The sequence below is a fragment of the Letharia columbiana genome (assembly GCF_014066305.1).
Source record: "Letharia columbiana isolate WasteWater2 chromosome Unknown Sc0000041_s0, whole genome shotgun sequence".
NCBI classification, from domain to species: Eukaryota; Fungi; Ascomycota; class Lecanoromycetes; order Lecanorales; family Parmeliaceae; genus Letharia; species Letharia columbiana.
The window spans coordinates 43383-59896 of record NW_023501085.1 but is presented as its reverse complement, the minus strand read 5'-3'; the positions used below and the strand labels follow the sequence as shown (position 1 = coordinate 59896).

At 51.4% G+C, this 16514-nt stretch overlaps 8 protein-coding genes across 8 annotated transcripts; 3 read left to right on the top strand and 5 right to left on the bottom strand.

The window, feature by feature from the left end:
- Positions 1-107: 107 nt before the first annotated feature.
- Positions 108-821, bottom strand: HO173_009551 (uncharacterized protein; the record flags this gene model as incomplete). Its single annotated transcript, XM_037311441.1, has 1 exon — positions 108-821. The coding sequence occupies one exon, from the start codon at positions 819-821 to the stop codon at positions 108-110; it is 714 nt and encodes a 237-aa protein (XP_037161597.1).
- A 977-nt stretch (positions 822-1798) lies between these two features.
- On the bottom strand, positions 1799-2167 carry HO173_009550 (uncharacterized protein; the record flags this gene model as incomplete). The annotated part of the gene is made up of 1 exon (XM_037311440.1): positions 1799-2167. The coding sequence occupies one exon, from the start codon at positions 2165-2167 to the stop codon at positions 1799-1801; it is 369 nt and encodes a 122-aa protein (XP_037161596.1).
- A 76-nt stretch (positions 2168-2243) lies between these two features.
- Positions 2244-4814, bottom strand: HO173_009549 (uncharacterized protein; the record flags this gene model as incomplete). The annotated part of the gene is made up of 2 exons (XM_037311439.1): positions 2244-3887; positions 4023-4814. The coding sequence occupies 2 exons, from the start codon at positions 4812-4814 to the stop codon at positions 2244-2246; spliced, it is 2436 nt and encodes an 811-aa protein (XP_037161595.1).
- A 2117-nt stretch (positions 4815-6931) lies between these two features.
- On the top strand, positions 6932-8073 carry HO173_009548 (uncharacterized protein; the record flags this gene model as incomplete). Its single annotated transcript, XM_037311438.1, has 2 exons — positions 6932-7998; positions 8052-8073. The coding sequence occupies 2 exons, from the start codon at positions 6932-6934 to the stop codon at positions 8071-8073; spliced, it is 1089 nt and encodes a 362-aa protein (XP_037161594.1).
- A 2484-nt stretch (positions 8074-10557) lies between these two features.
- HO173_009547 (uncharacterized protein) lies at positions 10558-11946 on the bottom strand (the record flags this gene model as incomplete). Its single annotated transcript, XM_037311437.1, has 1 exon — positions 10558-11946. The coding sequence occupies one exon, from the start codon at positions 11944-11946 to the stop codon at positions 10558-10560; it is 1389 nt and encodes a 462-aa protein (XP_037161593.1).
- Positions 11947-12388: 442 nt separating this feature from the next.
- On the bottom strand, positions 12389-12781 carry HO173_009546 (uncharacterized protein; the record flags this gene model as incomplete). The annotated part of the gene is made up of 1 exon (XM_037311436.1): positions 12389-12781. The coding sequence occupies one exon, from the start codon at positions 12779-12781 to the stop codon at positions 12389-12391; it is 393 nt and encodes a 130-aa protein (XP_037161592.1).
- A 1359-nt stretch (positions 12782-14140) lies between these two features.
- HO173_009545 (uncharacterized protein) lies at positions 14141-14872 on the top strand (the record flags this gene model as incomplete). The annotated part of the gene is made up of 1 exon (XM_037311435.1): positions 14141-14872. The coding sequence occupies one exon, from the start codon at positions 14141-14143 to the stop codon at positions 14870-14872; it is 732 nt and encodes a 243-aa protein (XP_037161591.1).
- A 932-nt stretch (positions 14873-15804) lies between these two features.
- HO173_009544 (uncharacterized protein) lies at positions 15805-16369 on the top strand (the record flags this gene model as incomplete). The annotated part of the gene is made up of 2 exons (XM_037311434.1): positions 15805-15869; positions 15931-16369. 2 exons carry the CDS (start codon positions 15805-15807, stop codon positions 16367-16369), a joined length of 504 nt encoding a protein of 167 aa, XP_037161590.1.
- Between the last annotated feature and the right edge of the window lie 145 nt (positions 16370-16514).

Genomic DNA, 16514 nt, shown 5'->3' with positions numbered 1-16514 from the left:
ACCAACATACCCAACACACAAGACACCAGCCTAGCAAAAGGTTTTCCTTTCGATCAGGGGAGAGGGGTAGCAAAACCCATCCCCACGATGGTTCCCGGCGCGGTGTATCAATATGTAGGCACCCGACGAAAAGTCTCGGAAAGTAGGGGGTCGCGGGAAAGATCAAGGTCAGAAGACGAGTTATACTGTCGAATTTGAGTACTTGTTCCAGTGTCTATCATGCTCTCTCTATTTGGTCTATCATTTAAAAAAAAAAATCCTAGGCCCAATTCAATTTTGCTAGCGCAGCTGTTTTCCCATATTGGTGTGCCGTTCTTCCATGTCGTATGAGGGGTGGGTTGGGTGGATGTAGTCAAACATTCGACTACAGCTTCCGACCCTACTTTCCCTCCTTCCCCGCCAGCCTTGGAAACAACCTCAAAGCATTCTCCCAATAAATCGCCTCCCTCATCCCCCTCATCAACCTCATACCCCTCCAAAACCTTATCGTTCCACTCCGCCTCGGTCGTCGCATACGGGAAACCACTCCCATACAGCACCCTCTCCTTCGGCGCCCACTCCAACAGCGAATCCAAAATGCTCCCACTCCCACTCAACGCGACATCGAAGTAGAAGCTCTTCGCGTCCTCCACAACCTTCGGCGACGCGTCCGTCAGCAGATTCGCAAACAACACCGAGCACAGCGCGTCCAGCCGCCAGGCCAGAAACGGCAGCGTCCCGCCCGCGTGCGAGGGCGCGGCCGGATTCGGGGTTGCTCTTTGGCAGGGGTGCCGGCAATTTCGGCGCCTGGGGCCGAGAGGGAGAGGATGGAGGTTGCCCATGAAGGTGGAAGGAGGCGTCGGGGCTCCAGGGCCGGCCCGGAGCGCCGGAGAGGGCGCGGCGGTAAAATTCCGGACATCCAAAGAAGTAGTTGCCGGATTCGGCCAACCTACTAAACCAGCCGCTTACAGCGTCTTTCGCGGGAGAAGGTACTAAAGTACGCACGAAAGCACTGTCCAGGGTCTACGTTCTTTCGGCGAGAATCGGCGCCCGGCTCGACCTGCTGATACCGAGCCCGAGCTGGTGGAGGAATGGGCTTCAAGAGCGGTAAGGGCGGCGCGGTGGCTAGTAGATGAGTTACGACTGCGTTACTTCTACGGTTCCAATCGATCCGCAGCGGCAGATCTGGAATTGTTCCGAGATGATGGCATCGACGATGCCGGATCACGATGATGTGATAGCGCAAATGCGACGAGGGATCTCGCGTTGTGCTTCGGCGATTATTGCCTTTGGTTTTCTTCTCCGGAGCACATTAATTGGACTTGGATCATCGGGTTTGCTTTGGAGCTGTTAGATACGAAGAGCAGCGACCTTGTTGCCTTGTTTGATAGCAGAGCTTAGAGCTATGTTTGGGAGATAGCGGCTGTAGCGGCAGTCTTGACAACCACTTGGATTTCTAGAATGATCATCTTCTTGACGGAGTCACTGATGCTCTTGAACGTTGGAAGCAATGGAGAGAAGCTGCTAAGTTTAACAGGATTTTAAGCAATTTAAAAGATAGGCTCTCCGTTTTCTATATTCCAGTCTATCCCAAACAAAAGAGCGATTTTTTTCTGTTTTTGCTTTTTTTCCAGAACGCCAAAAGATCAAAACCAAAACAAAATCATCTTGTCAAGCAAGACCCATCTAATCTAGCTCAACACAATCGGACAACAAGACCCTTGACCAGCATGAGCCATCTAACGCGTCTCAATGCGACTGAACAGCAAGGTTTATCTTGACCAGCAATTATCAGATACCGTCGCCGAATATCTCGATCTCAGCTTAGTATCTGTGTCGGATGGGGAGCCGCGGTCGAAGCTTTCAATGTGACCATAGTCGTAGGAGCAGGCGAGCTGACGGCGGAAGACTGGGTGCTAGCAGCGGCGCTGGAGCCCGAGTTAGAAGGCGTGTTGACAGCCGAGCCAGTAGCAGTGGTGGTAGCAGCAGCGGGGGTGCTAGATGCAGGTGTGAACGAGGGGGTCGTAGCAGTGCATCTCGTGCAGATAGTCACAGTATCCGTTGTGAGGAAGGTAGAGACGCTGGTAACAACCTCAATCGAAGTGCTTCCTCCCATGGTGTGAGTTGTGCTCGCTACTGGGCAGCTTGTGACCGTTGTGTAGACGACCTCAGAGGTGATGACATCCATGGTGGAGGTTTGCACTGGGATGGTAGTGGTCTGGGCCGTTTGGATACGGTGTCTCCTCGTGTTGGTAGATGAGACGTCAGAGCTCGAGGGCGCGTTGGAGCTGGAAGGGACAGCCATCGTCTGAGAAGAGCTGGAAGGGACAGCCATCGTCTGAGAAGAGCTGGAAGGGACAGCCGTCGTCTGAGAAGAGCTGGAAGGGACAGCCGTCGTCTGAGAAGAGCTGGAAGGGACAGCCGTCGTCTGAGAAGAGCTGGAAGGGACAGCCGTCGTCTGAGAAGAGCTGGAAGGGACAGCCGTCGTCTGAGAAGAGCTGGAAGGGACAGCCGTCGTCTGAGAAGAGCTGGAAGGGACAGCCGTCGTCTGAGAAGAGCTGGAAAGGGACAGCCGTCGTCTGAGAAGAGCTGGAAGGGACAGCCGTCGTCTGAGAAGAGCTGGGGCCTGAAGATGTCACGGAGCTTCGAGGTGCGCTGGAGGTGGACGACACAATCGAGCTTTGGATGGTGCTGGCTGAGCTAGTTTTTGACGAGGTTGATGAAACAACAGACGAAGAGCTAGAGCTCGAAACTAAGCTGTATCCATAGCTGCAACCGACACTATAGTATGTGTTGCCTTGATATTGTCCAACATTGGTGTCATATGGAGAGCCATATGTGGTGGTGTACTCAGCGCAGTGGGTACCATCGATCTGACCGTTGGTGTAGCCCAAGTAAGCATTGAAGAATTTACATCCGGCAGCGGCATCTCCTAGGCATTGTTCAGCACAGAAAGCGGTATCAAGGGTGTTGCCAGCTTGGAAGTGCACAGTCAAGTAGGTGGATCCATCAGGTGCTTGGATTGCACCGTTGAGCTTGGTTGGGCCTGTGAAGCCGGTTTGGGCGGCCGGGGAGGCAGTGCAGGTGAAAGACGCAGTGCTAGAGCTGGAGGAACTCGATGGAATAGTCGAGTGAGCGCTTGAGGAGCCCGTTGATGACACAGTCGAGTGGATGCTGCTGAAGGAGCTCGATGGACCAGTCGATTGAGCGCTTGAGGAGCTTGTTGATGGCACAATCGAGTGGATGCTGCTGAAGGAGCTCGATGGACCAGTCGATTGAGCGCTTGAGGAGCCCGTTGATGACACAGTCGAGTGGCTGCTGCTGAAGGAGCTCGATGGACCAGTCGATTGAGCGCTTGAGGAGCCCGTTGATGACACAGTCGAGTGGCTGCTGCTGAAGGAGCTCGATGGACCAGTCGATTGAGCGCTTGAGGAGCTTATTGATGGCACAATCGAGTGGATGCTGCTGAAGGAGCTCGATGGACCAGTCGATTGAGCGCTTGAGGAGCTTGTTGATGGCACAATCGAGTGGATGCTGCTGAAGGAGCTCGATGGACCAGTTGAGTAAGCGCTTGAGAAGCTCGTTGATGGCACAATCGAGTGAATGCTAATGGAGGAGCTCGATGACGAGGCCGGTTTGCTGCTTGATGAGAGGCTCGAGTGGCTACTGTTAGGCAAAAGAGTCGTCGCATTGCTTAATGGGCTGCTTGATACACTGGTAGAGTGGCTGCTGCTTGAGGGAGAAGCCGAGTGCACGCTTGAAGGAGTGCTTGAGCTGGAATGGGAGCTGACCGGTGATTCGACACTTAATGAAACGCTAGTTGCTGAGCTCAAAGGCGAGATATTGCTTGACGAAGATGAAATTGGGTGTGCAGAGCTCGAAGAGATTGTTTGGCTAGAAGAGGTGACCTATTTAAAATTGCGAAGTCAGCATTTCTTCTCTTGGATGGTTTTCATCTATGGACTAGTCCAGGCTGTCAACCTCTTCCAGGGATGACTAATGTTGTGGGGCTTATCAGCCAGGGACTCTTCGAAGACGCCTACCTTGCTAGTTGAAGAAACTTTGCTTGAAGGGGATGAGGAAGGACGCTCCCAGCTGCTGGAGGAAGCGGTCTTGACCGAGCTGGAGGAAGAGAACTGGACTGAGCTGGCAGATGAGGATAGGTGTACCGAACTGGTGGAAGCAGGAGCTTTGACCGAGCTACTCGACGAAGATGGGTGCATGGAGCTGCTGAAAGGAGTCTCAATCGAGCTACTATAGCTGCGGGATGAGGCTGGGTGCACTGAGCTCGAAGGAATTTTGCTGGAGCTCGCAGACGAGGATGGATGCGCTGATCTTGAGTAAATCTCGCTAGAGCTACTCGGAATCGTAGGCTTGACGGAGCTGCTAGCGGAAGAGATCTTGCTAGAAGCAGCAGACGACGATGGGTGAACCGAGCTGGAGGAACCCTTGATGGAGGAAGAAGTTGGGCGCGACCAGTGAGATGAGGATGTGCTCGAGTGCACGGAGGATGACAGGTGGCTACTCCATGGAGTAGCGGGGGAGGGAGTTGAGTGGTGGCTGCTTGTTAATGATGTTGAATGAATGGATGAGTGCACGCTACCAGAGCGAGTACTCGAAGAATGAATGGATGAATGGTGGCTACTCGAGGGGACTGTGCTGTGTGTTGTGTGCTTCGAACTGGTTTTAGTCGTTCCGCATGTGCTTGATGACGGAGTCACAGTGACCGTAACAGTTGACTTTGGGCCGTTGCTGCAGTCCGAGGCACTCTGCGATGCAAGGGGAGCAGCTGCAGCGAGTCCTACTAAGGAAGTAAGGAAGATTGTCGGATGCATCCTGTCAAAGAGATTGCGAGTATAGAAACTGTGTTAAAGATAGTGTTGGTGAAGAAAACCGTTAAAGATAGTGTGTCTGAAGACTCTGATTACCGGAATCAGAAGTCTTGGAAACGATGGCAGAAAATATGCAAGTGAAAGAGTAATGAAAGATGAGCTTGAAAGACCAGTAGGATATGGGAAACCTGGCCCTTCTTATACCTAACAGGTGGCATGCTAGGCTGACCCTGATGCTGTTCGTTTTTCGATCTCGCTGTGTACGGCATAGCGTTCGGTAGTCGGGGTTCAGCCATAGGCTTGTTCCAGACAGAGTCGAAAATACTTGACTGCAGCTAGCTCACGAATCTGTATGCCATTCCATGGTTGCCCACTGATGGCTTTCTTAACACCTAGGCATCTCGACTTATGCATTTTGGGTCCTCGCAGCTTCGAGCCGCCACAGTCTTGTCACGATCAGAGCCGGTGGCCAGAGCGGCCGATCGATAGAAAAGGTTGAAATGGATCGGTGACGCCATCTACTGGGAAAGGTTTATCAGAAACAAAAGAAAACACAGGAATCTGCATTGCTATGGTAAGGATTAGATACCGTACCGCCATATAAATAAGCAGGTGAAGGATCAAAGGATAGATCAGCAGAGAAGGACTATAGCTCAGTAGAAGCTGATGGGTTGCAGAGTATCAATTGTTGAAGCCATCTCATTGTCTTCGCCAATAGAGTTAAGATTCGGAGGCGGAAGCAGGCTTGGGCGGAACCAGACGGAGACGTCTCCCAACTTTATGTAGATTGATGTACGACGAAATTCACCCGGGATCATTTCAAAGGATCAGACGACCTCTGGCAGATTAAGCGCAGAGCCTTGTTCATATGGCGCCGTGAGGATTAATGCAGGTGACTATCAAGGTTGCGAGTCTGTAAAGATTGAGGTCTCATGTGAGTAATAGGATGACGCAGGTCAGGCCTGGCCAGAGTGGAAAAAAACCAAACTGTACATGCTGCTGGGAAGAAGTGTGTAGATTTTACACATATATGCATCAGGAGGATGGGATGGTGGAAAAAGCTAAGAGCTTGATATGAAAATTTACATTTAGTTAGAGAACTTGACTTGAAGGTTTTACACTCAAGTACGAATCAAACGCGTTAAACTTTCTATACAAGAATACTGTATAAGTCGACGATCGTCTCATTACTTCTCATGTAAAGTAAGGCGTATTATATTTTCGCGACTTTTCGCGTGTGAAGCGTGTACTAGAAGCGGGGTTATGCTCGTTACGACTAGACCAAAAGGTGATCACTAGTAGTCCGTCACTAAACAGTAACTTATACTAGTTGTAGGCTTGAAAGCGTATGACCGCTTTCCCACACACATCTGTACTCTAATATGCGACAAAATTCGAAGTCTTCACATACGAGTATTCTCGATAGAAATTTTTGAGTATTAAGATTATACTACGGAGTCGTCATTAGGAGGCTAACACATTCTAATCAAGTACTATAACACCTTGAGCACCTGAAAGGGGCCTAATGTGAAGGCTCATAAGATGCCATTTGGGTGGTTACGCCAGAAAGTGCATAAAGTTTTGCTCTTTGCTATCTTACCTCTTCCAAACTCCTAGCGAGGTAAAAAAGCAAAAACGTTGGCAATCAATATGCAGGGGAAATGGAACGGAGCGCTTTACGGACCATGAGCCTCCAAGTTCCTGCTCGTATTGTCGATATGCAAATGAGGATTCTGCCATCGCAGCTGCCAAGTTTTCTGGCAGCGGGCCTGCTAAGGCAAAAAGACTTCTTGGCCTCCAAGCTGCATACTCACCGAAAAAAACATTGAAAGACGAGCTGTTGATGCTTTGATCACAGACCAGTATAATTTCACATGCCAAGTCATCCATGTCTCGCAGTGTCAAACCAGGAGCTTGATCCTTGTTCCTAGAAGTTGTTGGTCCAGTCCTGCCTAACGATCTCTTTGTTCACGTTTCAAGCCCGTGCGGCCAGCTGCATGACAGCTTCATTAAAAACAGGGTATGCCTCTCTCTCAGCACTCATCTTCTTGACAATCTCTTCACAGAAAAGCCATTGAACCTACCTAAGATTGTCTGCTCCCAATTGACTTTCGCCAAACATGCCTCCTCTCGTTGGCCTATGGGACGCTGAAGATGTCTTGGGAGTTGGCCAGGTCTCGTTGGGGGCCACCTGCGTCGGATATGCCAAACCGAAGCGTCGGCGTTGCCATCACCGTGTCGCTGCAGCGAATTGCCAACATGCCTCTGATCTCCTACTTCAGATCTCGAGCATGAATATATCAGCCTCCGGAGTTGACCATGTGCTGGAACGTCTTGCACGCCTCCTTCTATGCAACCATTGGAATCACCAAGACCAGGTCGGGGTCGTGGCTGCGAAATGGCGCGATCGGGTTCAACAGTTCCAGATTGTGGCAGCTGCTAGGTTGGAGACTACTGTGCAGCTGGAAAATGAGGCTCGGCTTGGGCAAGTCGCTCTAGATGAAGAGGGTGTTCGACTGGAAGATGCTGTTAGAGTCGAGCGAGCTGCAAGAAGGCCGCGGATTTCGCAGTCCAAGCACGCTGCTCGGACTCATACTCGTGAGGTAGAAGCCGCTCGACAAGATGCAGAGATAGCTCGCCGGGACGCGGAGATCGCTCGCCGGGACGCAGCCATATCTCGCCGGGACCTCACGATAGCTCTTCAGGACATCGAGATAGCTCGACGAGATACAGCCATAGCTCGTCAGGAAACGGAGGTAGCTCGCGAGAAGTTACGCCGTCTACGAAATAGGAACCTCCGAGTGAGCGATGCTTTAACCCAGCAAGTCGCAGCAGTAGCAGGCGTAAGAGGTGGAGCCGCAACTCCCGCCCTCACTGTCGAGGTTCCAAGGCCGAATTCCGCCGCTTCCTCAACACGCCGTCCTCGGCAGAATCAGTTTGGAAGGCATGTAGCATCCCCAACTGCTATACCCCGGGCGGCAACACGAACACTCGCAGTTCCGTCCCCAGCGTACAGGCTTCTGGTGCCCCCAGAGGAAGACAACGGGAGTATTGTGGGGGATTGCTCCATCTGCCTGCAAAGGCTCGGTAATGAAGGGCTCGTCCGGTGTGAAGCACGATGCCAACAGCCTTTCCACGGCGAATGCATGAATGCTTGGCTGCACGTCCGCAGAAGATGTCCTCTCTGGTAAGTTATGCCCTCGCTGCGAAGGAACTCGGCTGACTCCAAATGCGCAACAGCCGTACGAACTGGGTCAGGTGAAGTCAGCATGATGGCAGGTTTGAGGGACTGCAAGGTACGGAATATTTGGATGAAACAGTACTACATACATGTTGTGGTAGAGATGTTACGACAGGGTCTTGGACGCAAAGGGACCTAGGAGCTAAGCTAGCAAGGGCGTTAATAGGTCGCTTTTAGAATCCTTTTTACATTCACCCTTTTTCTAGCAGCTTTGCTCTTCAAATAAGGCACACTTGTTGTATTCGCCTCGAGATCTTGATATCAATCTCCACCATTATCCCTCCCAAGCAAAGTCTGGTACTCTCAATCTTTCCCTCGCGTCTCCCGTCTCTTCGTCTTCTGATGACATTCACAGCAACACGCACTTCCATTGCCCATATTGAAAATACGCCCGGAGACTCCGAAGCGGAACAGGTCTACGAATGGCGCTGCAAGAACGACTGAGTCAGACCTCGCCCCCACGATCTCGACTGACAAGCTCACTGGCAAGACGCCCCTGGAACGCAGTTGTAGATCATCAGGAACCAATGCCTGCGGCCCATGTCGTTTACATGAACTCGTTCGCGGTGAGCAAAGCCAGAGAGCTAGGGACCCCCCGGGGTGTCCACGAAGACTAAGACAGTAAAGTAATGGAGTCGGGATAATTTGACTGAAGATACGGCCGGAGTGCGACAGGAGGCCTACGGACCTCTAGAACGAGGATATAGAAGGCGGTAAACTTAGTCGTTATTACCTGAATTCATAGAGCATTGAAATATGACCCCCGGCAATGGATGGCCAGACAGTGCGTTGCCGCAATCACTTTTTCGGTGAAAGCCGCCAGTGGAGAAGCAAAGTTCAAAACGCTTCCAATGAGTACCGACAAGATGTCTGAGCGCTCACAGTTGTTCGGAGACCCCATGACTTGGGCACGCTCGTCAAAAGACTGTATGTGCGTGGTCGTGTTGCTGTGAAAAGGGATGTTTGTTCCAGCCTTCGGTCTTCGATCCGACAATGGTTCTCCGGTTGCACAAATTCTCGATTGACGCGGGAGGACTCGATCTGTTTGACGTGATATCTGAATCATTGTTGACGACGAACGGCGAGGCGCATTTCTGTGGGATGGATGCGGCTCAATTCCTAGGCAGCGCGGCGGCGCGCATCCGAGCACCGACCAAGATAAGCCGCATCATACACTCGAATCCGTACATGCGATCATCAAGTCCAAGCCAAAATACCATCTGAACTCCCTCACGACTTCTCCAACTCCCCACAGTCAACCTCTCCGTCACCCAACCCTTTAGCAAAACTGAGCGCCAAGGTTACAGATTTCCATCATAGCGTCCACCTACCCTTACCCTTACCTTCTCCCAGATCTTGCCTACATCTATGGTGCACAGCGAGCCAAGGCCAAGTCCGAATTCCTCGCTGTTGTCGGGGGCAGCTGACGGTTCTATGGCGTGGTGTGTGCAGGCTACGGAAAAAGTACGGGAAGCCTCTGCCGTGACCGTGAGTCGTTACTATTTGGTTCTTGCACATAGCACTTTCATGTTTCGCAGCTCGGAGGTCGTTGTCCTCGTAGCCGATATCGGATGTCTAGGAGGTCAGCTTCTGTCGCCCTTACGCAAAGGCAGTATCCTGTAGGCTCGGTTTGGCTGCTCCTCTCGCGCAATGAGCTCGTATCTTGATACATCTTGACCTGCTTTGTCTTAGAATCGTGGTGTTGTCTATTTGAGAGTGGCTGCGCGAACGGATGGAGAGGGGTGTGTAGAATTCTTGGGGGGTTCGACCTTCAGAGGAGATTTGGGTAGCACGGAATCTTCCTAGACCCTTGGTTGATCGTAAATGTTTTTGGGGATATGTTACAAATTGAGTATACTCTGTGACTTGAGGATTTGAATTCCGCTTCAGTGTCCGTTGGCCGAAGTTGAGCCCCCGGGGCAGGGCTGGCAATGTGGACCAACTAACTGGTCCACTACCAGTGGAACCGTTAGTTTCTCGTAGTTGATGGTGCAGTTTGGGGTCTACCGGTTGATAGTTGGTGCAGTTCTGACCGCAAAACCAACTGGTTCAACTGATAGTTGAGTAGTTTATAATAATCTTTTAAAAAGTCGGTTTTTGAGTTAAAAGAGCTAATAGGTCAACATTTATAGGGTTAAAGTAGGGCTGAAATAGGGCTGATAGGGCTGATAGGGCTGATAGGGCTTAACACTATGATATAGGTATTGCCCCCCACTGAGCGATATTTTAGCTTTTATTATAACTGCTCCACTATCAGTGCACTGATAGTGGGGTAGTTGGTTTTCAATATATGGTAGTTGGTGCAGTTTCGATTTCCAAATCTAGTAGTTAGTGCAGTTTGCCCTCCAAAACCAACTATTTCCACCGTTGCCGCCCTGCCCGGGTGTTTTGAAAGTGTTAGCCAGGTACGGCCAGAGTCAGTTGTCAAAGGCTACGTTAGAAGAAGAAGTCTTTGATGCGTGAGTATCTAATTGTGGACCTCAATAGCTACACACCCCAGAGCCTTCACGGTAACCGCGCAAACTTCATCCAAACCTCATCCCTCTTCAGCCGCTCCATCGCGTCATCCTCCAACCCAACCACAATCTCCAACCCCCCACCCATCTCTTTCGTCAACTCCGGAAGCACAACTTGCATACCATTAAACATACCACTAGCTACAGTCCTCACCCTCTCGCACGTTCCACCCAGCGCGTTCCCCCAGTCGAAATCGTACATCGCAAACCCGGCCCACGAAGTAGAGATCGAACACGTCTTCAAAACATCCGTGAAAACCAATGGCGTCAACAGAGATGGATTCGGCACGCTATCGATCATGTTGATCAGCGAATCAATGTAACTTGCGTCGACCCTGTCAGTACCTCTGCGTACAATGAGCGCGATGTCGGCGAGATTGGCCTCAAGAAGAGCGTTGACTGGGAGTCTAGAATCTTGAAAGCACCATGCGCTCGCGAGGAGATCTGGTGATAGAGGTGGATCCATCCTTGTGCGCGCATTGAGCGGCAAGCTGAACATGGATACTGAATCCGTAACAGGGCGTTCGTGACCGTACGTGGCAAACATGACGGATCGCCAGAGGAGAGCACTGATGGCGGTATTGGTGGAGATCCAGCTGTACTCTGTTTGGGGCGACAAGGAGTGCCGAGGGTTCGCGAGGTCTTTGAGGGCTGAAATAGAAGCAGGAGAGATGTGAAAGATCTGAGTCTTCAAAGTCTGAGTCAAGCCTGGCGGTAAGGCGGTTGGTGCTTCGGGTAGTAGGAGGAACTCGGGATGGTCCTCTACTGACCCTCTTTGGAGGACAGAGACTTTCGACAGGCGCGAATTGTCGAAAGCGGCGGCAGACAGGGTGAAGGTGTCAATGCTATCGTTTACCGGATCTTTTGTGGCGCGGCAATTTTGCGCCCACAATCTAAGTATTGTAGTGATAGCTGTTCCGTCAAAAGCTCCATGCCAGACGGACAGACCGAGTAGCAAACCTCCAGCGATGAGATTGGCCTGCGCTAGAAACGTTGGCACCGGAGATCCCGGGACTACAAAGACACCGGTTGCGCATAGCATTTTGGCATCGAAGACCTGGCTGGGGAAGCCTTGTGATCGAATCTCGCCAAAGTCCAGCCTACTGGTCGTGAGGTCTTTGACAGTGAACATAGTGACATCTTGTTGACGGAGGTCTTTGGTCTCCCTTCCTCTGGAGTCGGTCACCGAAACGACGAGGCTTTTCAAGGCTGGAATTTGAATTGCTGTAGCTTCCAAACCGTGGCGCAGGCTCTGTGTAGCTTCATCATGAGGAGAACCGGAGTCAAGTCCGAAGCAAAGGATGAAGCGAGTGTAGGCTTGGGGAGATATCTGGTCCAATGTGGAGAGGTGCGCTTCGTTCGCCGTGAAATCCTGCATCGCGGAGTGAAGCCTTCTTGTGTAATGTAGTGAGCATCAACAACGGAGAGAGATTTGGAGGCTTCCATAGCTGCCGTAATCACGTCAGCACGGACCATTCTGAGACGGTCACGTTATGCGGGAACCCATGGTTTTATTAACACTCCTAGATTAGACTCCGAAATGGGACAAGCACGCGTCAGTCGCCCCGCAAGTTTTAGCAACTGTTCCGCGGCATTCAACATCCACGTAAAGACTGGTCCAGTATGCTTCATAAGCAATACACAATGTGCAATGGGTGAGCTACCAGACGTGCTACGTGACAGCTTACGGCGCTTCCAAATCATGCTCTGAGAACTTTCATGCACGCTCGAAGGAGAGAGAAGCTGCGGAGATTGGGCAACGACTTCTGTAACTGCTGCCACAGCTTTGGTTCTCTGGTATACGCCATTTCAGGTCAGTGTTACCTCTCTATGCTTGCTTGCACTCCAACATCCGTGGAAGGCCAAGACTCTTTGAGCTCAGAGATTTTGAGAGTTGGAAGCGTCTCCTCGATGCGTAGCTGGTATATTTGTGCATCACTCCCTGGTGCATTGTCATTCTCGTGGAAATACTCGATCTCTGGACCCCACAAAGATTGCGAATTTTTCTCAAGACAGATCAGAGTTGATTTGAAATCAGTGGGCAATGGGAGTTTCCGCTTGAGGACTCCGAATCCGACTCCAAGCGGTTCAGCAAGATCCGGATACACATTTTCAGTTTCTTGTTTTATAGGTTCAGGGAGCTGCTTTCCATCCTTGTCGTATCGGGCATCGATCGTGATCGTGTAGCGATGCAAAACGAGCTCGCGAGGCATAATTGCTGGGAAATAGTTGGTCCCGAACTCGACTGCACCTCCTTTGGTGCCGTAACACGGCCGGCATAGATAGCGCAATTATGTGCAGCTTTGTCTGGGCATCGGAAGATGATGCACCTCGCTCAAGTGTCAAAGGCAAAACGACCTACCGTTAGCCAACCAGTCACCGTTGTGGCGCTGCCACATCATCCATCTTGCACGTGTCCTACGCTGACACCAGAACAGGTCTTGTCCCTGGATACTGGCTACTCTTGTTTGTAAGGGTTCGACATGCAGGGATCCGTGAAAGCGTGGAAACAGTCTTTGTCTAGATGCTCGCTGATGATCATGTCTTTGCCGTCAGTCAGATTTTGCTCGTCAAGTTGGGGATGTAAGGTCCGAGGATCTGCGTCCCTGATAACCGAGCCATAACGCCCGTGGTGGTGAAGAAACAGTCTGAGCCTAGATGCGATCAAGGCATCCATTGCCCGAAGCTTGACCAGGCGCGTTGCTTCTATAAAGCTGAGAAGGAGATTTATCTTCCAAGAGTCTCCAGTATGCTGACCAAAACAGAGCCAAGTATCATCGCATTGCGGAGTGCAATTTTCTTGTGATGAAATGCTCATGGCAGCACACATTTCCAGCAGGCAAGCTGTCAGGAAACGTTGCAGCCTAAAGCAGTAAAATTGTTCTTCCTGACCTCGAATCATAGCATCTTCCCCAGACTTACTTTTGTTCACGGAGAGACTTGCTCCAAGTTCGATGTTTCGAGTATTTGACAGCGAGAAGATCCTGGTTGATGCTGACCTTGTCAATGTATCAGGAGTTGGTACCGCCAATCCCCTCGACTGTCAATGTCCTCTGACAGCTTCCCTGTCATATTATCATACGTGCCCAGAATACATCCAGCTCCAACGATACTAGTGGAAAACAAAATACCTTTTGTAAGACTTCTAGCAGTTGTGCGAAAGTAGACCGTGCCTGTTATACAATGCGCAGCACAAGGCACTGTCGAAGATCATGAATACGCTCAATCAACGCGTCTGTGCGGAGCTGACTCTTTAGCTTGCCGCTACCTTGGATGTACCTTCCTATGTAGGCGCTCTGCATGGCTAGGCCCCACTTGAAATTCCCCCACCTCGCTCCTTCCTCCGCTCAGCCCGCCTGTTTTTCAAGCGCACTGGACCCCTGTAACTTGAGCCTTACAGTATCTCTCAAAGCTCTCTCGTCAGGTTTTGTTCCACACGATTGTTTTCGGCGCTGTCAAGTCAGTCTCCGCTTACCATCCTCGCTTCCGGGTCTTAGACCCGCCGTCCATTCCGCAGAGCGTAAAGCAAACAACATCCCTGAGACGAGAGGATCAAAGTTCCAAAGTTGAAGATGGAGAACACCCAGCCATCCGAGCCCACAAACTCCGACGAACAATTCTGGACCGATCTGGGCTTAAAGTACGAGGCAGCCTTTGGCCACGACATCGGTCTTCACAAGGTCATCCAGAGATACCTCAAGATGCTCCCCGCCTCCGGCCTCATTCTCGACTGCGGCCCCGGCACCGGCAAGCCCGTCGCCGCAGCCATCGCCGAGAGCGGACGCCGCGTCCACGGTATCGACATGTCACCCGGCATGGTGTCACTGAGCCGCAAGGCCGTCCCGAGCGGGACCTTCGAAGTGGCCAACATGCTCGAGTGGGCGCCCACGGTCAGCTACGATGGTGCGGTGGCCAGCCTGTCGATCTTCGAGCTCAGCCGGCAAGAGATCGCTACGATGTCACACGCGTGGTTTTCGTGGCTGAAGCCGGGCGGACTGTTGCTGATCAACACTTTCGGTGCTGAGGATTGCCGGCAGGTGAAAGCGGGGAATTACGATGCTGATGGGCAGTGTGCGAACAAGGTTGAATGGAGGTTTATGAGCAAAACGATTCTGATAACGCTGCTGACGAAAGCGGGGTGGAAGGTGCTGTTGGAGAAGGCAGGATTTGAGATCGTCCACACTGAGGAGGATCTGTTCACCCCACCAGCAGCTGCAGATTGCGATCCCGAGCCGCGCTACTACATTATTGCCGAGAAACCCTCGAGTACCTCAAGGTTGCAAGGTGACGTTTCAAGGCACTAGACGAGGGGGATAGATATAGTAATGTGTGACGGTACTCCAGTCAAATTTCCATGTTTGGAGGAGTGGTTCTAGCTCTGTCCATGCTATTGGACCCTAAAGGTGCAGGACAAGAGAGCCCAGCGCGTCCTTCGAAACGAAATATGATTGTCCAACGAGTCATTTGAATATCCAGCCTGTCATCTTTTACTTGCAATTGTCCTGGCTTTAGCGAGAACCTCACTTGGGAGTAGATCGAAGTGATTTGATAAAGTCTTACGAAAAGACAGGACGTGCAAGAACGCGTCATAGGAATGCCTCTCCATTATCATGCGCGTCCGCCACTCTCGACACCAACGTCACAAGGGTGCGAAGATGGACCGAAGAGATCCTTCTTTTCTGCGCAGCTGTTCGGATCAAGGTACTATACCTCTTTCGCCTTGATTCCCATGGCTGTGCACGCTATGTATCAGCCCGGGTATCATCTCAAGACCTGATCCAGCAAATGATTGACGCATTCAAGATGCTGCGTACCTTATGTGTGGCTTATCGACTAGTGGAATCCTGCGGAAGCAATAATCGGATCCTTCTCGGCAAGTCCTCGGTTTGCTTTCCGACGGCCTCGGAATTCCAAGATCAGTACCGAATTAGGCTAGCGTCTCGTAAAGTCGGACCTCGAAGTCGGAATCGAACGAGGCTAGTGTTTCGCAGTCTCGGAAAACCAAAGGCTAGCAGCTCGCGATGCTCCGAGGTCGTCAGTGCTCGTTTGATATAAAGACTGCTTGCCTCCTCTGCAAATAATCTCAAACAATCACATTACAAAAAGCAACACATACTCATCCCCATACAAGACATCCAAGCCCAAATCCTCCAGATCAAAAATTTCCTGACCTAAATATTCCAACTACTCCCTTCTTTTTCTTATCCGAAAACTCGACCAGCACCACCTTTCCGCCATGGGTCTCATCAAAACAGCTATGATGACAGGTGGAGGCATCTATGCAGTCAACAAAATTGCCAAGTGAGCGACTCCCCCGCATTCAACTCTTCCACAAACGTCTTCTAATTACCCCCCTCTCCAGAACAGCCGAGACGCATCACAGCAACCCTCAGTATCGCGAACAGCCCCACAATCCAGAACGAAATCACACTCCCCCGCAATACCAAACATCCGCCCAAGCCCGTGGGGTCGAAGGCAGCGGATCTAGAGGAAATGCGCCGCCTGGGTACTGGTACTCAGCCGAACACGATGCCTATTATCCAATACCACGCGCTTCCCAAGGCGACAAAAGCAATGATGCAGACTTTTCGTCGCAGCGCGGGTACCGAGATCAAGGGACAATCAACGAGCAGTCGGTCACTCCTCCTCCATATGCCTCGCGACGCAGCGAGCGGCCTCAAGGAGAGTCGTCAACTTCCTCTCGAGGTGACTTGGCTGGACAGGCGATAGACTTCATCATGGGCGCCACGGATGGGAAGAAGCGAAACAGTGGAGAAGGCTTTGGGAAGAGGTTCGGGTGATCATTGGAGTTGGACTTTGGCTGCAGTGATGCTGGACCTGAATTTTCGTTGAAATGGTGGTCATGTATGGTACTCCGGGACTCTTAGCATCAAAAGGTCTCGTTCACAAAAATCTGGGTTTTCGGCAATATGAGTGAGGTTTCAG